The 26,421-nt window shown below is 36.0% G+C and overlaps 1 protein-coding gene across 1 annotated transcript in view; it reads right to left on the bottom strand.

The window, feature by feature from the left end:
- Nucleotides 1-26,421, bottom strand: part of LOC122797338 (probable G-protein coupled receptor 158) — an 873,085-nt gene that overhangs the window by 614,619 nt on the left and 232,045 nt on the right. The window contains exon 2 of the mRNA XM_044066150.1: nucleotides 11,882-11,987. Coding sequence (XP_043922085.1) covers nucleotides 11,882-11,987 — 106 coding nt within the window. The remainder of the gene's footprint in view (nucleotides 1-11,881; nucleotides 11,988-26,421) is intronic.

Below are 26,421 nucleotides of genomic sequence, written 5' to 3'. Positions count from 1 at the left end.
GCATTTCACTTAGTTATTCATCATGTAGAATATTGTCAGCTTTTATTGCTTCACTTTAGTGGAATGATATAGGACTGATGTTTAAGAGATGACTGTTGTATGACATTTTTATAGTTTTGTTCTAAGTGCAGCTTTGCTGTCTACAGAGCCAGGTAGTCTAGTCAGTCATCACTCTTAGACACCACTGGCCAAACATTATCCACTGGAGTCAAGTTCAGTCATAAGATTATTAATCACAGAATTTGTTAGGTACCTCCTGTGCTGTCTTTTGACATTGTTGACCATTGGGAGTTCCCAGTACTCTTACTCCATTTGGTTTTGATCATAACCTGATATTGGATATGATCTATTTAATCTCTACTTTTCTCTTTGTGTGCAGTATTGATTGGGAATATTGCCTCTGCATAGTTTGAGAGTGGGCAAGTTGTTACATCAGTATGTGTCATGTCAGTCAAAATACCTAATGAATAAAATCTGCTTTGCTGATTTAAAGCAGGAAAGGAAGGGGCAGGCAGTTTGTCTTGTGGCCAGTTGCAGGGCAGTTTTCCATACTTTTCCATTCCTGCTCCTACTTTCCTGGGTCACTGGATCAACTTGGTGGGTGGTGCGTGAGAGTTTCAAACACTGTCTCGTATCATTTGGAATCTGCCAAGTGGCACCTGGGTCAGATAAGTCATGGAGGGCTAGGCAGTGGATAAACCTCCAGGAATAGATTGTCTAGAAATTGATTTTTTAATGCTGTTACAGCCTTAAGTTATCAGTGAGGGTAAAGTTGTATGGTCATTTCTTTTCAATAAATAAATGGTCATAATGATTATATTGGAAGGTGTGGTTTACTTTGGGAGAAGGCCTGGGACAAAGCAACATTTTGAATGCAATTTTTCTGCCATTGATTTTTAAATGAGTTTTGGCAGTCCCCTGAAGTGACACCGCATTTTATACACAGCCACTTGGCTTACATTCACATAGAAACATTGGTATTATATAGAAATTACTAAATGTTAATATTGGAAGTACCAGAAATAAAACAAGAAAGGTTACTTTGCAATCCAAGAGGAAGAAATTTAAAATTGTATTGATATTGAAAAACATAATTTACCTATAATTTGTGAATACTTAATATCTTTTATTCAAGAGAATATTACATTCAAAGGGGGGGGGGGGTCTCTCTAAATCCTATAAAATTATAATTAACAATAAAAATAACTTTGACAATATATATGGTATTTTATTGAACTAATAGAGACAGAAGATGTATCTGAAAAAAAAACAGAAATTTAATATTAAAATCTATAGGTTTATCATTCTCTTGTTTATATTGAAAATTTTCACATGGAAATGCATATACAGAAAATGTATTACACCATTCCAAATATCAAAATTTAGTAAGTCAGCAGATTGGATGCATATATTTGTGGATTGTGGATTGTGGAAAAGTTGATAACTATTGAAGGGACATAAATAATTTATTTAAAGCAATATGGACAGATAAATGTGACCTTATACTGGAAACAATTTTGATAAATGTTCCAATACCTTGTGTTATAAGTAGTAATCAGCACTGTATGTTCTAGGGTCTCTTAACAGTTGCTAGAAAAGTAATTACTAGAAAATGGAAACTTCATTCAGTTCCATTATTCACTGATTACATAGAATTAGCCACTATTCTATGTGATAATGACAAAGAAGTAAAGAAGTTGAGATCTTGAAATGGTATTATAAAACCTCTTTTGAACAGATTTGAGATATTAATAGTTAAATATAATGAAAAATAATTCTGAAGTACATTTTTTAATGATTTGAATGATTTACGAAAGTGTTCTATAATAATCATACAAAAAGTCATAGAGCATTCTGTTAGGTAAAATGAATAAATGATTCAGCATGTTATTAAATATGTGTGTGAAATCATCTCTGGTGCTATAAACTTGCTTGAAACAAAAAAAAAAATAATGTTGTACTTCTGCAGGTTACTGGAACCATCAAGTTCTCTCTAACAGACTATTTTAAGCTTAAAATAGTATCCTTTATCAGGTGATGTTGTTAAGGTAGAGGATCCCATTTCCTGTGAATCTACTAGACTAAATATTCTATCAGAAGAAGCCCAAAACAGAATTTTGGCACATTAATGCAGAAGTGTAATTCAGATAAAGCAGTTATATGCTATCCTACATGCAACTTAAGAAGCAAATAGTTGTACATAATAACACCATTTCTCCACAGTTGTTTTTGCTTTCCCAGATGACCCTGATATTATTGAAGTAATAATGTACTTCTTTCATGTTTAATTTTCAAAATGCTAGTTGTAATGAAGTCAATAGCTTCCTTGTGAGGAATGTCTCAGCTTTGCTTAATATTGATAAAATACATAACTCAGGATTTCGTAACTGTTTTGCTCATTATACGTTTTTATTTTAATTTAATTTCCTTATAGAATATATATATTGTAGCACGGTAGGTACAAATGCATAATGGTATATCTTATGTATTTTATTTGTTAGAAATCCATGACTACTACTAATAAATTTGTGCAATATACACATTTTGCAAACCCTTCAATGTTCTAATAAAATATCAAGGTGGCAATCTAAAAACTGAAAATAGAAACTATGAAACAATGCAAACCTTTGAATAAGTCTAGCAACAAGATAAAAGATAACAAAAACATCTGTCGTATATAATTAAACTCCACTTGAAAATAATCTCTCACTATAAAGCCTTTAAAGAAAAATGCTTGCACAGAGGCTTTTTTTCAGCAAGTTTCCACCATTTCTGAAACTTGAGTTCTGCTTTCCTCTGCTGCTTATTTTATTTCATGTCTGGATGAAGACAGCAGCAAATCATTTATAACTGCTATAAAGCAATTTCAGCTGCAAGAAATGAAAAATATGTGTTACTTACTTCCTGATTTAATGATCCATATCTTTAAAATGTATGTCTCGCCTCATTAAAGGAATTCTGTTACACACTAAGACATCCACATCTAGTAGCAGTTACATTTCTGAATATTTACAACCCACTGATAAAGTCCAAAATGTAATGGCAGACCAAAACCAAAAGCCAATATGAGTGAGTACTGATGTTTTAGACTTCTTTATTAGCAGACACATGTAAATAATACTCACTGATAACATTTTCATGAATTTGAAAGCTTGATAGACCCTTGTTTTCCTTTAACATGACTTTACACAGGACTGCTTATCATTGTTTTAAGTTAGTATGCTTTAACCTCTTGTTTTTCTGAGCTTCTTGACCATAGAGTAGCAATGGAAAGGGTCTATATTAGATCATCGAAAGTTTAATAGTTTGAATCACTAAAGATCGACCTTTAGTGATCGAACTATTAAAACTTATATTCAAAACAAAAAAAGAAAAAACTAAAAGGTGTAGGCAGTGGGGCAAGAACCCTGCACCCCCCCACACCCACGCTACTTAAATATACCAACTCTGAGACCGCACTACATTGAAGTAAATGGAAATCTCCCCTTACGGAGATTTCTGTTTAACCATTCGATGTTCTGCACTTTCGCTATTCTCGTGCCGACAATATCAGCTTCGATACTGTCACTCTTCGAGAAAATAATATGATTCTGTGTAGACATGACTAAGGATTATGATAGTCTGCTGACAGTCACACTGCTCATCATACACTAGCCTACGCCTTACCCAGTTGTATTATTAAATGGATCATTAGGAAAAATAATAGTTGCAATGAAAGGGTCACATTCTGCTCAGATAATGCTAGTGAAGTCACTCAGAGCTTCTATTGGATCTGGTACAAGGTAATCTAAACATTTATTTTTTTTCTAAGTAAAAAATATCTTTAATATAAGTGGTCAATTGCAAGATAGATGTTATCCAAACCAATAAGCACTCACTACTAAACATTTCATACTGGACACATTTTACCATTTTTTTTACTGTGCTTTCTACCTTACAGCCATTGTTGTACCTCCTACCTAGGAGTTAAAAGAGCAAGCAAGATGGGCAGCAAATGTTTAGTCCAAATGCATATTCGGCTATGTTATGGCTTCAGATGACTCTGCTATATTATGACTTCAGACGACTCTGTTAGTGACTTGTCATATTACAACATTCATGTGAAACTGACAGACAAAAGCTATCACATAACAACAAGGCCGTTATAGGCTGGTACCGGTATGACTATAAAAGTCATATACCTACTTTATATCTTTATTTTTATTTGTTTTATTTATCCTTTGTTGACCAGGTTAGGCCCACTACATTAGTAAACTCTTTTCAGGAGAGACCCAAGGTGATATTTATATTACTATAGGAGATCTAGCAAAAGCATCAGAGATATTCACCTTCTCTTTTCGATAGGTACCCGAGGATCTTTCGCATTTACCTGAGTACCACCAGCTCAAGCAAATGGGGCCTCAGTTTAACATCTCATCCAAGGGATATCACACTCAGGAGTGCAGTATCCCCTTTATGCTGCACTGCAGTGTCAGCAATCAAGCTACCTGGTGTTGGAATAGAACCCACAGCCTTCTACACCAAAGTGAAGTGTGTTACCTGTTGCTGTATCTATATAATGTATTTATTTATTTCCTTATTTATTTGTTTGTATTTATTAATTACAGGAGATTATTGACCCATATGGACCTTCTTCAGACACAGACTATGTGCATTACCTTCTAAACTGACTTGCTCAGAGGGCAGAGAAAGGCTGCAAGAATAAAACCCTGCACTACAGAAAGCAGTTTTTTTAAACATATCCATTTGTACAAATTGCCTTTGCGTTTACTTAAATATTCATTCAATTCATTCTGAAAGTTTACTAGTGTTTCACATCATGGACAGCTGTGTCAGTACTGGTGGTAAGACAGATGGTATAAAATGCTATAACCGGTGAAATAAAACAAAATGACCACAGTATAGTGCCTTAAAAATGTTAACTTGCAATTTTATAAATTACTATAATTTTATTTATGCATTACTACAAATGAGGGTTTAAAAAACAACTGCACCCTCTAATCTTCCTTCATATATGAAGTCTGACTCTACTTTCATCATTCTTTTAAAGGTTTACGTATTGCACTTGGAGAAGGGAGAGACAGAAAGCAGACGGGTACAAATACCTGTCACTCAGAAATTAAAGGCAGTAGAATCCCAGCAGACTATGAAGTGTTTATTCCATAACCCTTTATCTCATACACCACAAATTTAGTTAGGGAATGATTGTTCCTTTTAATTCATCTGCTGATTATCTTCCCTGAGAGATGAAATGCAATATAAAGTTGACTTTCTTTAGGTACAAAGTTTAAAAATAGCAGTTTATTTATTTATTTATTTATTTATTTATCTATTCCAGTTTGATGACCGGGGAGGTCCACTGGGCCTGGAAAGCCCGTTTTCAGTGGAGGCCCGGGGAGAAAAGCTCCACAATACAAAGTTTAAGTACATGATTAAATTACAAGAACATTACAAGATTAATTACAAAGAAAATTACATGACTAGTTACAAAGAAAAATTCATGATTAGTTGCAAAGAAAGTTCAGATTACAAACAACAGGTAGCATTCTAAAGAAAAGAGAAATAAAATATTTACAATTTAGTTCACAGGGCTTAGGGAGGTTATTTTAGTAGAGGCTTGGGGAGAAAAGCTAAACATTAAAGTTTATTTACAGAATACTTACAGTGGAGGCTTGGGGAGAAAGCTCCACAATACAAAGTTTTATTACATGGTTAATAACAAAGGAAGTTAGAGATTGCAAGCAACAAGTAGCATTCAAAGGAGTGAGAAAATAAATAAGCAGTTTAGCTTCAGGAGTGAAAACAGACATATAGAATTGTGGCTAAAATTGCTGTTGTTTACAAAAATAATCATTCATTTAAAGTGAGGTTAGGGAGGTAAGTAGGTTAACCTGCGGTAAACGGAGGGGAGAGCATGAGAGGAATGGGTGGAAGAGTACAGTTGCATTCCTATTTAGATATAGGTAAAAATGAATTTGAGTTTTGAAGTTATTAAGGTTGTCACAGGTTCTCAGTGTGGAGGGCAGAGCATTCCATTTTTTAGCTAGGGAATAAGATAGCAGAAGCTGCCCAGCAGGGCGCGTGGGTTTATGGATGATGATGATCAAGTTTTGGTGGGTAGATCTAAGGAGTCTGGGGGGGTTATAAGGTTGCAGAATATTGGATAGTGCAGGACATTTAGTAGGTTGGAACAGTAATTTGTGTGCAGTGGTGATTTGGTGGAGGTTAAGTAGATTGGGGAGTTCAAGCCAGTTTAGAGAGTGAAGGGAGGTGCAGTGGTGAGAGGAGGATTTTGCATTTGTGCCGAATTTGGCAATTTTATTGTAACATACTTCCAGTTTGGAGGTGAGAGAGGAAGATAAATTAGTGAGCAGAGGAGCGCCATACAGTAGAGAGGGGAGTAGGTAGGTGGTGGTGAGTGTTAGTCTGGTGGAAGGAGAGAGGAAGTGATTGTTTCTGGAAGTAGGCCTAGTTTTATGTGCGTTTTCTTGATATTTAGCTGGATGTGATTATTAAATTTTAGGTGTTCATCAATGGTTACACCAAGAAGTTTGGCTGAGGGTACGACCTCGATAATGGAGTTGTTAAGACTGGTGATATGGAGTAAGTTTTTGTCGACAGGGAAGGATTTTGAGGGAGAGAACAGAAGGATCTTTGTTTTGTTGGCAATTTAGTGAGAGGTGATTTTGGAGCATCCAATTTTCGGTGGTGGAGAAAGCAGTTTGAGTTAGAAATTGGAGAGCTTTTAGGTTAGAGGCAAGGCAGATCAGAGTGGAATCATCAGCATATTGCACAATTTTGGTGTTAGGTATGGCTTTGTGGAAGTTGTTAATAAAGATGTTGAAAAGCAATGGGCCAAGGATTGAACCTTGGGGTACTCCAGTGGGTGTTGGGAGGAAAGTAGAGGTGGCCTGGCCCCATTTCACGGCTTGGGATCTATCAGAAAGGTAGCTGGAGAACCAGGAAAGAGTTTTATTGGAGATGTTGAGGTTAGACAGATGATTTAATAGGTGACTATGGGAGATGGTATCGAAGGCTTTAGATAAGTCTAGCAGAACAGAGGATACAATATTGCCACAGTCATGAGCAGAATTGACAGACTGTAGGAAGGAGAGAAGGGTGGAGTTGGTATTGTGTCCAGGATGGAAGCCATGTTGGGTAGGGGAGAGTAGTTGGTGTTTGGTAAGTAATGGCAGGAGTTGTAAGTGGATACATTTTTCAAGAATTTTGGAGATTGGGGAGAGGATGGCTATGGGGTGGAAATTGGAGGTGTTAAAAGCAGAACTCCATAGTTTGGGTACATAGGGTTCAAGTAGTGCTCTATTGATCTGGATGCTGATAGGAAGAGCAATACTGTCAGAGGTAATTTTTAAGAAGGTGGAAGGAATGCTGTCAGGGGCAGTGGAGCAAGGTTTGAGTTTAGTGAGAAGTCTCTTTATTAGTGTGGTGGAGATGGGTTTGAGTTCATAAGTGGGGGGGGGAGCGGAGGATTGAGCAGTAGGAGGTGGAGGGTTATTGTTGGTAAAGATCTTGGTTAGCTCAGCAATAGAAGAGGTAAAGAAGGTATTCAACATTATTGTAATTTCAAGTTCAGATTTGCTGGGGTCTGGGCAAGGGTTATTTATTGTACCAGGTTTAAGGAGAGAATTAATAGAGTTCCAGAACTGTTTGGGTTTTTTTGTGTGATTTGCTTGTAGTTGTTATTGACTTTCCTTGAAAGATAATGAAATTTCATATTGTACCATACAAAATTTCAAAGTATTTTAATATCTTATATATTATATAAACAAACTCTAGTGGAGGATCTGCTAGACCATTAATAACAATATCCTGAGTTCTATATGTACCTGTAAACCTAACAATTCATAATAACAATATCCTGAGTTCTATATGTACCTGTAAACCTAACAATTTATCATTTTTCATTGGAAGTCCAAATAAAAAATATATCAGTAAACATGTGTCATCAAAGGCTAATCTCTCTATATTCTTTCAAAGCACTGTTTATAAAAAAGGTGTACCTTGGAGCAAGTTTGGTATGTTCTATAATGGTGAATCAAAGCCATTTACAATTCATAAAATGTGATATACAGTGGTGTATGATGCTATAAATTATTACCCCAATGTTTAGCAATAGTACTTTGTGCATGATGTACAAATGCAAACGACCCCTCCGCATTTGTATCCATTTGAAAGATACAATACTGCTGATGTACCAGTCATTCTCAGTGGGGTAAGCTAACACAAATCCAAGAAAGTTAGTCTGTGCCCACTCATGCAGAATAAGGCAATGAGGTGCTCTTATAATGACTGGCACTTTCTTCACACAAATTCCTTTGGAAAAAACAGTTTAATGATACATGTCACAATCAGATCAGAATGCTTCCCTTGTGCCAACCAGCCCGGCAGTCAATGTCCTTTCTAACAGCCACACTGACAAATCTACAAACATAAAATTCATAGATTGTGAAGGAAGATATGTCCTGCTCCATCTGCACAATATGTACTGAATGTGAAGTGCATCCTCGAGATTGTGCAACTTGTCTTCTGTGCTCCATGCTATTGCCCTTAAAGATGACATTAGGGTCTAGGCAATTTATGAGAGAAACAACTTTTAAACTTGGAAAATTAAATAAGCCTATTTTGTACTTAAATTTATCTTTAAAAAATGTAAATGTTAAAATAATGTTAAAAATGTTTAGTAGTTTAAAAGTTATAAATATTTCTAAAATATGTATTTTAAAATGTTAAATTGTATAGTGTATTGTAAAGGTGTATTCACTTAAGATGATTATAAAAAGTATAGTCTTTGCACTTTAAATTCTTAATGAATTAATTGGTTAATTAGGGCTTTGAATTTGTATAAAAAGATGGCAGTTTGTAATGCTTGTTATCCATTGAAGGTGAAAAGCCAAGGTACCAGTGTGTTTACATTGAATTAAAAACGTTAAACAGCTTTTTTCTTGCATTTTTTCTGCTCCAAGATTGTTTTTCTGTGCAATTTATTCCTGTCAGTTACAGTTGTCAACCTGATTACCTCTTCCAAAAGAATATATATATATATATATATATATATATATATATATATATTTTTTTTTTACACACGCACCCACACCGCACACGATATATATACACACACACATATATATTTATACACACACACACACACACACACACACACACACACACACACACATACACACACAAACACACACACACACACACACACACATACACACATTTATATGTGTATCAGTATCTATCTCTATATATCTATATATCTATGTATCTGTCTTTACACACACACACACTCACACACAGACACACACAGACACACACACACACACACACACACACACACACACACACACACACACACACACACACACACACACACACACACACACGCACACATACACACATTTATATGTGTATCAGTATCTATCTCTATATATAAATATATATATATATATATATATATATATATATATATCTATGTATCTGTCTTTACACACACACACACACACACACACACACACACACACACGCACACACATGCACACACACGCACGCACACGCATGCACACAAACACACACACACACACACACACACACCACAAATCATGTTCTTATCAACTACCATTTAACTATCTTTAATTTGACTGAATTTACTGAATGCTTTTTATTTTTGTTATCATCCAGGGCTGAGCTTGAAAATGACATAGTGAGATCAGTGCTTTACTTCATTTAACAAGTTCATATGTGATTCCTGAGCTATCATTATATTATGAGAACATACAAAATAATTTCTGGGATTTCTTTTACCATGCTCTTCTACTTGCCTTCTTTAAATGTTTGCTAATGACAGACATGCTATGACCTGATAATCTATATTGTTACAATTATTTAAAATGGGATGATCAGAGACTACAGTTTCATGAAACCCATTGATGAAAACCGATTAATATTTGAGGAACAACTGACCTTAAGAGCATATAGTACATTTGCACTAATGCCTCATGTTATGGCCACCCCCTTCCACACTCAATAGCCCCATACACTAAAGACTTGCATAGCAACATTATAATCACTGATTTCTGATGTTTTTTCCCACGTTTTTCATGGTCCAATTCCTTCTAGTGCTATCTTGCCAACAGTAACTGAAATTTAGCCAAAACTGTTTTATCCATTGTTCCATACACACAATGCTATATTTTCTAGTGTCTGTGCCCCTTATGTCTTTACAGTAGTGATGCCACCAACTAGACCAATCTAATACACCAGGTGGCCAATTACTATCCATCATTACAATCAACTAAGCATATTATAATCATTTAATAGCCATGGGTGAATCAGTCACCACTCAAAAGACAGATGCTAAGAGTGAATGACTTACTAACACTTTGCCAATACCCTTAAATACTAATAAGAACACCAGACACAAATTTTTGTAATTAGATAAAATAGTCTGCTTAACTGAAATTAGGAAATAAAAGTTTAAAATAGTACATTTATTGTATGTGCTTGGACAAAAAAATAATAAAATAAAAGGTTATAAAAGATAAATGGTGGCAGAAAAACATTAACTGCAGCTAAACAAATCTACTCCTACCACTGACTGGAGATAACTGGAACATAAACTATCACTGATTTTTATTAATATTCAGCAGCTATAAAATAAAAATGTTTGAGCTAAGCTCATTCACTTTGGAAAAGTGGGCTATATACTCATTTCACTGTTAGTCATGTAAAGATCTTGTACAGCTTCCAGGATTGTTTAAAGTCCATCAAGTCTGCAGTGGATACAATAAGGAAAGCACAGTAGTCCCATCTCAACATTTCCTTGAAGTTAGAGGCCTGTTTTGTAAATCTGAGGAATAAGAAACTGTTTCTTCTACAGATATGAGAAAAATCACATACAGTCCAACAGATAACTTCTTACTTCCAATGTCACATACAAGATTAGTTTTATTTCTAAAACCTAGTCAGTGACTAGTTTGCCACAGTATTTAGTTCAAGGTAGCACGGTATAAAACGTATCTTTACATACATAAATACATACAAATATTTCAGGTACAGACAACAGAACCCCATTTTCCTGCCAATATATCAAACCAATTATACCCATAACAAGTGTCCATGTTGTTCTAAAAATATGTAAACTAGCACTTGCTTTAATGTAATTTGATAGTCTGTTCCATGCATCAGCTACTCACTCAGAGAACAATTAGCACTTCTCATTCCTATAAAATCTTCTACATAGGCTGTCAGATGATTTGCTAGTACTTTGCCCCAAACATTTCCAGAGGTAGTTGCCTCACAATGCCCTATATACCTGAACAGTATCTCCTTGTAAATATCTGTAAGAGACACTGTACAGGTTCTGATATTATAGTCCTTCATAATATCTTAAATCTTCATATCCATCGATGCCCTTGGTATATTTCCACTGTACTCTTTCTAATTTGTGCATGATTGTTTTCTTATAAGGTTTCCATATTGTTATTCCATGGTCATGTTTGGGTCTAAGGTAACTAACAAATAATGACTTCATCATTTCTGATTTCCTAGACTTTATAAATCTTGTTATAAAAGATATAGCTCTATAACTGTCATTAACCGATTGGTTGATACTTGTTCTGCACACTTTTCCAACATATTTCAACTTCTGAAGTGACTGTGACTATCACATGATTGCAGCTACCATATACTTTCATTAATGTAAACATCTGCACAAATTATCACCCATTTAAGAGACACCTGTACAAATGAACAAGCTCAGTATACTGCCACAATGATTACTGTACAGATAATTGTTGAACAGATATGTGTGGTTATGTCATTCAAAAATCAGTGATTTGGCCAGGCAGGATGACCTTACCTCAGTACTGTTTGAATGGCATCTGTTAGTTCCTGCAAACCAGCCTTCCTTGGAACACTGATCGATGTCAACATTCTGCAGGTTTATGTCTGCTCTAATCACCCCCCTAAAATAAAGACAAATATGATTTAGCTAATCTTGCAAATGCATTTGTTTTAGATTCAGAAAGAAAGTGATAAACTAGGTGAAATACATTTTCAATGTTAAATGCCCTGAGTCATGTCCATCATTTTTTACACATATGAAGTATAATATTAGATTTATTTAAATCATACATATAATGGAATAGCATTCTTTACTTTCCTGATTGTCATAAAAAATAAAAAGCTTGTTGAAGAAATTCCAAATACTGAAACTGTAATCCATAGAAGAGAGGAACATAAAGTGTGACTGAGAGAGAATACCAAGTCCAACACTGCGGTATCTCTGTGTATTTCCACTGCACTGAACACAGCAGTCACACGATTTATTATATATAAACAGCAGCATTCCCCCAAAGCTAGTGGTGCACAGGTAGTGAATCTCCTTGTAAAAATGATTTAAAGGTGTCACAACAAGTTTTAAAATGTATTGCTTTCTGTCTGAAATGCAGATGATACTTCATTGTCAAGATGTGTACAGTTGTAAGATCAGGTCTCACTGTTCTGATAAGGAGTCAGATAAATAACTATATAATCCACTTGGTATACTGCATATGCTAAGTGACTAAAATGAAAAGCTGCAATCAGAAACTTCATTGTGCAGCAAAAATCTTGACGCTAGGCAATTTCCCTTTACAAACACAAGACAACTGTAAGATTCCCATTATTCTGGAAAAACATCATATTTTTTCCCTATTAGTTTATTTCAATAAAAGTTTTGTTACCTTTATTAAAAAGGCAGGCATAAATATTAGTTGACTGTGTGTGTGTGTGTGTGTGTGTGTGTGTGTGTGTGTGTGTGTGCGTGGATGTGTGTGTGTGTGTGTGTGTGTGTGTTTGATGGTAATATGTCTATACAACACCACAAACTGCAAATGAAAACTGAACAAACTGCAAATGAAAACTGCAGGGAAACTGTGTTTGTCACATTACAGATACTCTGGTTCACACTGTGTTGAGTATCTTAATCACCATGATAACTAGAAACCAGATAGAAACAATGGGAGTTAAACAGCAGATGGAATACACAATATTCCATGCTATTCAAAGATGGCCAGCATAAATGCACTGAAGCAAGTTAGTGATTACTAGTCTGATTTAATGTGCTGCCCACTAAAGTGTATGCAGGCATGTCCCACAGGGTTTGGCAATGTTGCAGCTGTACCACAGCAAGTATTGGGACCTTCTAATTAAAAGATGGGCCCAGTGATGGTACTGGTTCCTAGTTGACAGACACTGGGGTCAGAAAAAGGGAATACATAGGTGGGGAGTCAATCTTAGCATCTGGTGATTTGCTTCATGTAGGTGTGGCTTGCGGCAACTCAGATGTTGCCCCTGTACTGCACGTATTATGTGGATTATATAACATGGACTTTTCAGTAACAGGATCATGCAAAACATGATACACCAGTGTGACAATAGTGTCAGTCAGCTTATGAGTCTCACACAGAGCCAACAGTAATTCGGAATTTGTTACCATATCTGTTTGAGGATTGCATCACCTCTGTGGTTGACAGCACTTTGAAGACTGGAAAAGGCATTTCCAAGGTAAGTCAAAGTGTATTCCATGGACTTTCATTCACACAGGTACTCAGTCTGACTGCCTGATAAACTGCTTCTGCAGTCATGCTGGTGGCTGCATCCACTCACTCTGAATATTCTGCCACTGGATCTGGTATATGGGCAGCACATTGGCTTGCTTGAATAGTCCTCTGGCTCTACTGATCTTTGAATAGTAACAGAAAAGGGATCTGTGGATAGAAACGGCAGCTTGCTATGACTTGACTTCACTCCCTGACTTCTGTGGTTGCATGATCATTGGTTAGTTGACTAATTGCAACACACCTGTAGTGCTGGAAGTTTTGTGTTCTACCTTGTATGTGGTACTAGCACTGTGACACTCCAGCTAGGCTTGTCCTATTTGATCACATACATATATGTTTTTGGTGCCATCCAAATGTAAATCATTGCCCCCTGTCCATCCAGCTGATCAAAACGTTATGCATGTACCTCCTTGTTAATTAATCTCCAAGATATGTATGACATGCCACTTGTGGATGTGACACACAGCAGTATAATCCTTTCTGCAAAAAAAAGGCACATACATGTATGTTTACATACATCATGTCAGACATGCACTCATGCAGTTTATGGTATAGATCTGCAAGAGTGAGATACATGCTCTACAGTATACCCTGCTGCCTACACTGTTTATAACCATTCTGCCCTAAACTGAGCCTCTCAGCACCCTCACATGGCTCAGCACCATGTGTGTAGCCATAACAGTGCACAGAGGCACACACACACACACACACACACACACACACACACACACACACACACACACACACACACACACAGAAAATGCAGTGAGCAATGTGAAAACTGTGTTTTGTGGGTAATTGCTATAGGACAACTATATCACATCTGTGAATCTATTATAAAAGATATCATCTCACTTACTCAAGTTGTCAAAAGCACCATAACTAAAATCTAAAGAACACTAATTCATAGTCTTAACAAAGCACTAAAATAAACACCACCACCAACTGGAAAAATACTTTTTTGTAGGGTCTTGACACCCTGCATCACTCAGTATGATGCATTGTCCACATATGCTCATGATCTCTATGTTATATTAACTCAAAGACTTAAAAAAACTCAGACAAGAGGGAGATTTTTTTAAAGAAACTCAGCAAACTACAGTATCTGTAATAATACAAACACATATACTGAGACATCCATAACATGCATCAGTGATTGTAGATAAGTGTTATTTTGTGATATGACTATAGGGTGCATAGTAAACAGCAATGCTCCATGGTTACCCTTTATGCCAATGAAGGACAGTTCAGGCAACTATGCCTCAAGCAGGGCTTTATCCTCAGTGACCATTAACACCCACTTAGTTCCTGTACAATCACATTGCTTCTGCAGCTGTACAGCCCTAAACCATTCTCTACTCATGATTCTTCATGCCATTAATGGGGTGATAATCCTCAGTTGTTTGTCAGCCATGGTTACATACTGCATTAATGTATGCTACACCTTCAACCCAGTGGTGATCATTCTGTGTCCCTATTATGTCCCTGTCCTGCAGCACTGCACAGTCCTCCCAAACTACATTTTCCTCATCAGCAAAGTTTACCATATAGTTGCATATCTACTACCTATAAGGGTATCATATAATTAATATCAAACAGTGCAGCTAAAATGTTTGTAATAGCAAGAAACTAGAGAAACAGAATTGCATATGTATTTGTATCCTGGAAAAGTCCATCTGTGCCATGCAACACATCTTTTCACTGGAGTCCTGATGAGAAAAGAAAGAATATCAAGCTCTTGCACTGGTAGGACAGAGGGACAGAACCCTGGCTACAGCATAGGTGACCTGAGTTTAGAGGTGGGAGAGACAACCAAGCACAGTGCCTCTTTAGGGTGAATTGGGTATCTTGCTAATGTCACAAGGAATTAAAATGAAATTGAAATGCAATGCTGGTGCACCCCTGGGACTCAATGAGTCTATATCTATTAGTTGTATATTAAAGTTAAAAGCTGAACTGGCTCTATGACACTGTAGGTAAATATTTTGATTACCATGGATATGGTAACAAGGGGAAAGTTTAGTTCAATGACGTTTAATTTATTATTATTGTTTGACATCTTTAAAGTAAGTGTTTATTTTTCATTTTTTATGGTTGTGTGTCAGTTGGAATGCTTTTACGTATATACATATGCATATACACATCATTTTTTTATTTCTTTTACTTGTTTAGAGGCTTAGTTAGGCATTTTAAGAGTTAACCTAAGGGTAATTAATGGAGTCATGTGATATATTGTAAACGTATTTATGGTCAGGATGTGTGAAATGCTATTGTTCTGAAGAAATCAGGTATTTTACTGATGAAAGTGCTTAACCTGTGATAAAGTGGGTTTTGGAACTGTTTTCACATTCATTTTTTTTTTGTTTTTCAAGTTTTACATGTGTCAGCCATATCTCTTAACTCTCCAGAATTTCACAGAATGTCCAGATTTTTGCCTCATATTTTTTTTTTTTTAAATATTTTTATTCATTTCCAAAAACAAGAAAACATGAATGCAGGTTATTTATGACAATGAAGTATTTACAAATTATTTAAAAAGGTAGGCTAAAACCTCTAAACAGATATCAAACATTAAAACCAAAATAAAGTATTTACAAGGGTGTCTATTGTTGACATATAATTGACTTTCTATACAATTGTTTCTTGATTATAATCTGCTGCAGTCATTATTCTCTATTATTTCAGTTACTTTTTGCCATGCTACGTATAATGATGTAGTTCTTTCAGTTCTTCCTTTAATAGTGTTCATTTCCAATTGCGATACTGCTGACACCATATTCATGAATTGCTTAAAAGTTGGAGAAGCTTTGGATTTCCAGTTTAATGTAATGTTCTTCCTTGCAATAGCTAGGAGAGTCCATAAGATTACATGTGTTCCTCATAACATCTGTGGGTTTCTGACAAATCACTGAGTAATGAAGTCAATAAATAATCCCATGCATTTGAGTTTCAGACTCCATATCCTCCAGAAAAATGTAGGCTAGCACAAATACTGTTATTCTAGCAACTTTCTAAATTTATAAGAGCAATATTTAAAATCTGTCCCTATTTTTGCGCCTTTGCCCCCCCTTATTATTTTGGGCTTTGTCTAGATTTTTTGCTGTAAAGGGTTGAGAGGTTTGGTGTCAACAAACGCTGTGGCTTACAGACGAACACTAAAGAAAACAGTAAATGAAGAGGAGCAGGTAAGTGGGAGTAACTGGCATTTCTCAATTCACATACTTAGAAAATATTTGCTAAATTATTTAATTCATAAATTGGAAAAAAATGAATGCTTAAGCAAACATCCGCAACTCTTTATTAGGATAGATGCAATATCTGAAAAACAGGACTAATCCTCGGGTGTTGAGTGCTATTTGAAAGAAAAATACAAAAAGGAAGAAACTTGGTCCTACAGAATGGAAGCATCTCATCCAAAAATAATATTAACAATGGTCAGAGAAAGGAGAAAATCACAAAATTACAAACATTAAAGAAAATAATCAGGCAACTTAACCAATACTTTGTACACATGCGGCTAACTACAGGCTATTTAGGACATAACAAAATCAAAGAGAAGGTATAAAAGAGGTTCCTACCTTGGAAAAATGAGATAGCCTAAAGAAAGGTAGAGGTATATATAGGGACTAAAAAATAAGAAAAGTTACAGTCCTATGAATATTTAACAAATCAAGTGGAAGAGTAAGGAAACATTGTTTACTAAATACACAGCGATAAAACGAGGTTTAGGAGATTTGTTTCTCTCTCCTAAAATTAGACACATATCTGAGATACGCAGATGTGGAGCTTGCATTATTGGCATCTGACACTGGACAGATTGTATGAAAAATCAAGGCTGCCTAAGTGAAAATGCTGGAGGTGCAGTAAGAAGTGAGCACAGAACATATGTTCTGAGATTACCAGAGGCTAAAAGAAAGAGATGGACATGATGTGGTGAAACCTGGGAACACACTTTCAATAAACAGATTACTTTACCCAGACATTTTGTGGGCTAGGCCTGATGGGGACAGAGTATGCTTTGGCCCAGGGATGATACACATATAAGACTTGTTGCTTCATTTTTTTCTTGAAATAGTATTCCCAAAAGAGTGGAAGACAATACATAACAAAAACAGGTGATCGGATTAAGTTTCAAACATTGCTAAGAAGAATTGAAAGACTTTTTTTTCTAAGTTGAACATAGAAAGTAGGAAATCACCTGGATGGGACAAGTATTTGCCTATTACTTGCTCATAAACTAAACAGATTGACATCTACCACAGTTTACTCATATTCAACTTCAAAATATTATTATTGACTGCATATTTTGCTCTACGTAAATATTGTTCTGTATTTATATTACTGTATTGTTCTGTTTCTTTTCATTATGTTTATATGCTGTTCATCGTACTTATATTACTGTATTGTTCTCTTTGTTTTCATTATATTATGTTTATAAACTGATTAATAAATAAGATTTAAGCAAAATCTCATCAATTCTAACTATACTAGTCACACATTTTGTTCCATGCTTTAATACAGAAGTAATTCATTATGGAAAGCTTTCAATAGCTTTGTTTTGAACCCTAAACATTTATTCAAAATCATTACATGCTTCCCATAATTCTGCATCTCCACACTACTTTCAGCCCATCCCAACTCAGTTTTGTCCCAACCTCTCCTATTCCTGGATTGTCCTCCTGACTTTATTGTAATATCTTTATTTGACAGTGCACATTCTCTGCTATTCTGCTCTTCTGATGATTATGTGCCAGTCATCTCTCCATCCTCCCACTACATCTCAGGCCAATACATGAGATCAGCAAATCAGCTCTCAGCAGTACTAAACCCCACCCATACCCTTAACCTCTCTACCAAGAACAGGTCTACTTAAACTGCCTTGGCTCCTGTCTCAAGAAGGTTCACATCCTTCAACCCCTACTGTGTTGTTGTTGTCTTTAGGCTTTTCCCGGTTAGGGGTCGCCACAGCGGAACTCAGGTCCGCTAATGATTGGCAGTAGATTTTCATGAATACCGAGGTGCCAGCTCGACATTCAACCTTCAACAAAGGCACACCCATTTACACATGTCTTTCGAATGCCCACCCAACCATGGGGAGGACATGCAGACTCCACACAGAAGGCACTCCCCACACTCCGGCCGAAAATCGAACAGGAGAACCTCTTGCTGTGAGGCAACAACGCTACCACTGCACCACCCTCCCCCATGACATTCAGCTCATGAGCAGGCAGGAAATCCAGCAGCAGCACTCCATTTCATTGCTGCTACTCCCCATTCAGCTTCACCTGCCACTTCTTTACTCCACATTTCCTGACCCGGTCATCTTTTACAATAATCTGCTCTCCCTCCAATTTCTAATTCTTGCAGTATGCAGTTATGTAAATGCACTGTGAATAAAAAGACAGAAAACAAAACAGTATTAATTACTGCAGACAGTGGGCAGTATATTACATATTGTTTATAAAGCTACTTTTACTGTGTTGACTTTTCACTAAAAGCCATATTTTTATTCTATGCCTTTCCAACATCTGACCAAATGTGACTGTTTCCTCCTGACCTGGTCTGGTATTTTGTATAGGAGAGGCGATAACAACATACCAATGTAACATTATCCTGCTGCTAGGGATTATTTATTTTTGCCATAGCCCTTATCCCATTCCCACATGCTTAACATGCAGTAGCATCATCTGTGGAATCGGCGGACATTTGCCATGTCTCTGGCACTGTGGTGGGTTACTGTGCCCTCTGATCTCCTATGCCATATTGTTACTAAAAGTAGTATACTTTTCACCCACACCCTGCAAGTGTGCACATGTAGAGGGCTGTTCACTAGTTCACGTGACTACACAGGTCTTACCCTTCACTCAGGCTCTCTAAGCTTTTATTTTTGATAGAAACTATAGTTTACTGTCTTTAAAATCCTTCTTGAATGTATCTTGGCTATTTATCTAAACAGTTACTTTTATCTCTAGTAGTTTGACTTAACTGTTAAAGTAAAATAGACGATGCATTGGCAATGTGCAAGTTTACTTGGCTATATCTGTAGGAATCTGCAAACTGATTGGTGAGGCACACATGCACACAAACACACACACATACACACACGCACACACACACACACACACACACACACACACACACACACACACACACACACACACACACACACACACGCACACACACACACACACACACACACACACACACACACACACAAAGAGAGAGAGAGAGGGAGACAGAGAGAGAGAGAGTGTGAGTGAGAGAGGGGGGACGGGCAGAATGGTATGGAACTGTATCATTTCATAGGTCCTAGGAACAGCTTGCAAGATATGTGTGCACAAAGTGACATTTAAAAATGCTTTAACCTTTAATATTATGCAGCCTGTAGAACACTCTGTTCCTGCTCATTGGACATGAGACTGCAAAATTAGTTTTGATAGATGTGAGTAGTGGCCTGATAACTTAAAATTAGCATGTTGCTCAAGCTTCATCTATTCTTGGCAATTTTGATGCCTTGCTTAAAATAAAATGCCTCCATAAGGCTATTTCTTATTTATTTAGTTCGACATGAAGTGAAATGAATGAAAATAAAAACTGAAACAGTTATGTTAGTGTCCTTGATCTTGTCAGATGATAAACAAAAATACTACAGGATACCTGATGTGTCAAAGAAAGAGCTGATATTGTCAAATAAGGAAAACCATAATTTATGTATATGTTGCATTCAATATTTATTACTCAGAACCATTGCTGATATTTTAGTATTTTACAGACCTTACTATAATGCAGCAAGACAGATTAGATAGATGGATAGATAGATAGATACTCACATGCATTCATGCGTACATACATGTATACATGCATTCCTAAATCGTGCACTATGCTGGGTCTGACAGACAGCCACTGAGAATGTGATGAATTTTATTGGTATTAACATATTCCTCTTAGCATTATGATTGTGGGCATATTACATACAAACAACTCCAAGTGCCATTATCAAGAGACTGCAAATAACTGTGGTACTTCAGTTAAACTACTTGCCAGATATTTATCCCTAAAAGATCACATTTTATTATTATGGGATGGTAATATTTTGTTGTCAGTAGCCTAAAGACTGCTCACTACTAGATTATCAAAATCCCAAATGGCCAGCTTCTGTATGCATAAATCTTCAGCTTCCAGCAGAAATAGGTTGCATCCAAGAATGTGATAGCACTAGGCCTGGAGACTTCTGCGAGATGTGGCAGTTGTACAGATTGTTATATAACGTAATACGGTGAAGCAGGCATGCATCATAATGAAAATACTGGCGCCAGAAATGAATAGGTACTGTTCGCTGCACATAATACTATTTGGGATATGGGCGGCACAAAAGCTAGTTTCAGCAACATTGGCTTAAATGCACTGTCCAGCAATCGCAATCTCCACATATTAAGTATTTCACTCAGATTGATAAGGCTTAATGTAAATCTTGCAAGCGTTTGTTTTAAATGAGAAAAAACAAAACATTGCTATCACTATAGTTGAAATGGAACAAGTAATAGAATATTTCCAATAGGCTTTGTGATACAAAAACAATCTATATTTGTACAATATGGAAATGATTGGTATTATGTGACATTAAACTAGTGTAAATACAAGCATTGCGTGTGTTATGCTTAGCTGCAGAGTAAAATAACTGGTAACAACATAAAGCAATTGATAAGCTGGGGTAGTTTTGTCTTCGTGGTCTCAGTTTTTGAAAAGGAAAACAATGGAGTAGCACACATTGATATATCCATGTTGGGGTGCGCCACAAGGTATCATACACCAAATAAATTCTGATAAAAGTGGAGACCCATTGATTCTTCCTGGTAATTGTCAAGAAGAGATGTATACGACATTTGTTAAAGGATACCACATCATCCTTCCTTACATACATTTCCAGGAATACATCTCTTGCCACATGTAGAAGGGGGAACAGCAGAAAGGTACACAGCTGATGCTTTCATGCAGACAGAGCAGCTAAAACTGTCAGAGGTGTCATGTTACACTAGCATTACGGACAAAGGGTGTATGCATGTATGTTATTTCTATATTTCCAGAAGAACAGGGAGTCATATGTCTCACTGAGATTCCTTTACATACTTTGGTTGTATAGAAATATTTTTACAACACACTCTCCAAATTGCCTTAGTGCTGTAAAAGAACATTTATAATTTGTACATCAGCAGTTAAAGTTTAAATTATGTAAAAGGTAACTGGACCCTTTATTAATACAGTGCTTTTGTGTAAATATATACCACCACCGATTTTACCATAATTTTTGAGATAACAAACACAGATTTATCTATAAATGTTATAATCATTGGTGTATTAGAAATGTTATAAATAATCATTGGTGTATTAGAAATGTTATGCAGGGAAGTTAGGAGATTTTGAATTGTATTCCAAAGTACTGGGAATGTTAATAGTTTTGAACATATGTCAATAAATAGAATGTATATGTCAGACGAGAGTAAACATGTATTTTTAAAATATATCAGTATACTAATCCTAACTTATTATTTAGTGCACTGCACCCTTGTAGGTGCGCTCCGGATGCATGATAGCCACATACCCAAAAATTTTCAATTGGTCAAAATCCAAATCCATCAAGTGTGTTCAGGGACGCCTCTTTCCTTGAGGTGTAGCAATCTTGTAGTTGACTATATTAAGTCTGGTTTACAGGAAGTAAAGTCTCCCAACTTAGAAGGCATGGAGGGAGTTACTGCTCACAGAAAGATGCCCATCAGAAAAAAATGAGTCAATATATTTGTTTTTGATCATAGTCGGCTTTAGAAAGCTCTATCTTAATAAGCTGACAAAAAATAACTATGTCACTACAAATGCAGAACACCATACAAGAGGTGGCTGTGCAGTCAGAGGACATCAGCTGCATATTTTATATCTAAAACTACCTTGAGGAATATAGCTATGTAATGGACTTCCTGCTGTAGGGTTGTGTACAGGTCAGCAAATTAGTAAAGCATAAAATTACGTTTACTTTCTGATCAAATATTCTGATTTTAAGGTTGGTGTTACACACACAGATCAGCCTATTCAGTCTTGAACGACACTTGTCCCGTCAGGGTACAAAATCTCGTTTCCCGACAGTATTTTTAAAGAAAATTCTACTGCTCATGAAGACAGAATCCACAGAGCCTGATGTAAAATGTGATATCAAAATATTAAGAAATCACCAAATAATGGTCATTCTGAAAGCGTGAAAAGCACCATTTCTTCTGTACTGGAACAGCATAGCTATATCACAGTCAAATAAGGTAACTACCTGTAATTATGCTGGGAGTAACATCTATACGTTCAGGAAACTTGTTTTTTTTTTACTGCATCTTTTTGTCAAATGGTGTACCAGGCAATGAACTCAGTGCAGCTCTTTACTATAGTTCAGACACATTTAGACAAACACGTTCCTTACTCCCTGTAGTACGTTCTAATGGAAATCATTCAGTCTCATTATTTCTAAACATTTAAAATAAGTGAATACATGTCTATGCATGTAAATAAAATTATAGTTATGATTAAAACAGCCGATTAACTACTGCATCATTACACTGCAGCAATATATCTAATTATTTCTACTTTTAATAACTGAATAAGCATTTGTATAAGAAATAATATGTATATAATGAGGATTAACCTTGAGTTCATCTTCTAAGTTAAGTTTAAAGTGTTAGATAGTTGTCCTGTACTAAGAAAGAGCCATTAACCTAAATGACTGACACTTACAGGTTCTCTAGGTCTGTTCACAAGTCCATAGTTTGCCTGTTTCACAACATACATGTCACAATTCTTTTTGAATTTCCTGGTGCCTATGTAATCCTCCAAATGCATTTTAAATGTATGTAAGGATGGCATGCTTTTCAGAGTTAATGCAGACTGCTCCAAAGAAAATGATGTCTTTGGAGATAAAGCAGCTATTAGACTGTCATAAACAGAAAATACTGCAGTATAGGTTCATAGATGTATACTAGGCTGACAACTACTGGGCCTTTATAAGCCTAGCTGTGATTCTCAAATATAATAAGATTTGGTACCTTAAGGTTATTTTAAGGGGTATATGAAGGCTCAGAAGTTAGTGTGCAAGCATTTATTTATTCATTTATTGACATTTGATTACTAGGAAATTATTACAAAACATTTTAAGAATATAATTTTGCAATCTTCAAAAATAAAACAGAAACATCTACAGTTTAATTATAACAATTTTGACATAATATAAAAACATTGATTAAGAATTATACAATGTATATGACATATCATTTAACATTATGAGAAATTTTAGACAGTTTGTAGAGAAATTAAAGGTAAGTTAGTCTAATACAAACAGGAATGACAATATGAAGTAAGGGAAAAACAGGTTTATGCTATATTTAGAGAGAATGTCAGGGAAGGGAATTAGATAGCAAGTAATTAAGAGAAGAAGGGAGAGTAAGCAGGTATAAGGAATGAAAAGGTACTTGTTCACATTTCTTCTGTTTAATACAGACATGAAAGTCGAAAAACAAGCAAACTAGCTCTCTAGCTAATCACTAACACATGCTCTGATTATCAGACAGTGATTCTTGGCTCAGAAGGGACCAGGCTAGCCTCTACTTCTACTAAAGTGCAGATCAAATCTTCCTAATAAACACATCTGTATGAGGAAAAGCAAAATGCAAAAACACAGCAATCCTATAATAAAATGACCAGCAAACTTGGAATTCACGCTCTCTCCCTCTCTCTCTCTCTCTCTCTCTCTATATATATATATATATATATATATATATATATATATTTATATACACACACACACACACACACACACACACATATATATATATATATATATATATATATATATATATATATATATATATATAAACAAAAATACGGCATTGGTTTCAGACTGTAAAAAAAAAAATTAATGATGTCTATTAGTCAAGTGCTGCTTTCAGTCCAACAGATGCTTTTCAGGAAATCTGCTCTATGGATGTATATTATGGTGTCTAGCTTCTTTGTTAGGCTTGTTCTAATACTTGTTCTTGTTATTAGATAAGAAGTGGGATCGTATTGTGTGACCCTTTGCACTAACGTCTTAGTTAACATCTACTGTGGTCTTCAGTCAGTCATTTTGAAAATGTATTTTTCTTCATTTGGACAGCACATTGAGCAGCCTCACTGCATGTTTTCTGACCAGACGTGCAAAAAGACTGTTTTAATTCTACCTAAATAAAATTACCATGTAAATTCATTACATTTTTTGCCTTAAAATACTTAATGCAACATTTTTTTTGATTTCTTAACTCATAAGTTCTTGTATCCTGAAGAAAAAAGTATTGCTGTTCTTCATTACCTTGGCTCAACATGTCTACACTTCATGAATTATTATATGTACTGATGCACTATAGCATATTCAAAGCACCGGGACAAATGGATTCAAAAGTCTGACCTGGATCTCTCTATGAGTATGAACTGAAATGAAAACAAGCCAGAAAAAAGGGTTCACTCCAGCCACTCAAGCCCCACCACACTGTCTCAAAGCCAGGCTCTCAAGTGCCTTGCAGGTTTTCTATTTTTCTACTCATGCTCAAACTCAAATATGAGTTCCAAAAGGCAGCTGTGAGGAGGGAGTGACAGGGAGTTTGAGTATTAGGGAGCAGGAGGGGATGTAGGATTAGGGAGCAGGAGGGGGACTGTAGGGTTAGGAAGCAGGTGGGGGATTGTAGGGTTAGGGAGCAGGAGGGGGATTGTAGGGTTAGGGAGTGACAAGGGAGTTTTAGGATTAGGGAGTGATTGGGGAATTTAGATTTAGGGAGGGGGTGGGTTTTACAGTTAGGGAGTAGTAAGAGAGTTTTAGGGCTCGGGAGCAATAAGGGAATTTAGGTTTAGAGGGTTGGAATTTTAACTTTAGGGCAGGGAGTTAGAGTTTTATGTTTACAGAGTGATGTATGATTTTAGGGTTATGGAGGGGGAGTGGAGATTTAGGGAAAAGAACCAGGGAGGCAGACTATAAATTGGGTGAAAGTTTTAGATTAGGGTTTAGGTTCTGGTAGGGGTATGAAGTTTATAAGATCCAGTCTGTTGGGAGGGTTATGTAAAAATGAGAGCTCAAGCTAGTGGGAGTTACAGCTCTTGATTTTTTGAGCAAGTTGCAGTGAGCAGGCTTACCACAAGCTACTGGTCTACAAGCCCCCGTAGTAGACCCAGAAGGTCACATTCCTTAATAAAGTTTTCCCATAATGTTACCATCCATGCTGCTCACACAAACTGATATTTTAGGACAGCTCTTTTTTTGTGCCATGGGATGACAACTGTTAAAATGAAGAAAGCTGTTAGAATAGGTCTTCTTATGGAAAATTTCAGCTAGAAATCTTTCGTTCACACAGTCATTTTTGTATACTTATAAGGTTGAAACAAGCTAGTACATAAGATTTACATTAGATGTACTGTTGCACTTTAGGAGCAGTAGGATGTGATGTCATGGCTTTGAAGTTATTTAAATTACTGTGACAGGAAACATTGTAAATCTGATGAAGTTCCTAATACATTAAGCTCGGGTCGAAAGCGCTTATTTGTTTTACTAATAAAAACAGTTGTGCAATCTAGTACTGCATTCGCTTTTTTTAGTTTTTGAAATTTATGGTTTACTGTATGTAGTAAACATCAATGATAACTTAATATTTTGGTTTCCATCAAGTAAAACAAGGACACAGACAAGTTGTCAGGCAAATAAACCAAGATGTTCTGAAGAAAAGCAAGGCCAACTGTCAGGCCT

This window comes from Protopterus annectens, chromosome 3.part0 (genome assembly GCF_019279795.1).
Source record: "Protopterus annectens isolate FY-2018-M chromosome 3.part0, PAN1.0, whole genome shotgun sequence".
NCBI lineage: Eukaryota > Metazoa > Chordata > Ceratodontiformes > Protopteridae > Protopterus > Protopterus annectens.
This window is presented reverse-complemented; position numbering and strand designations above follow the sequence as displayed.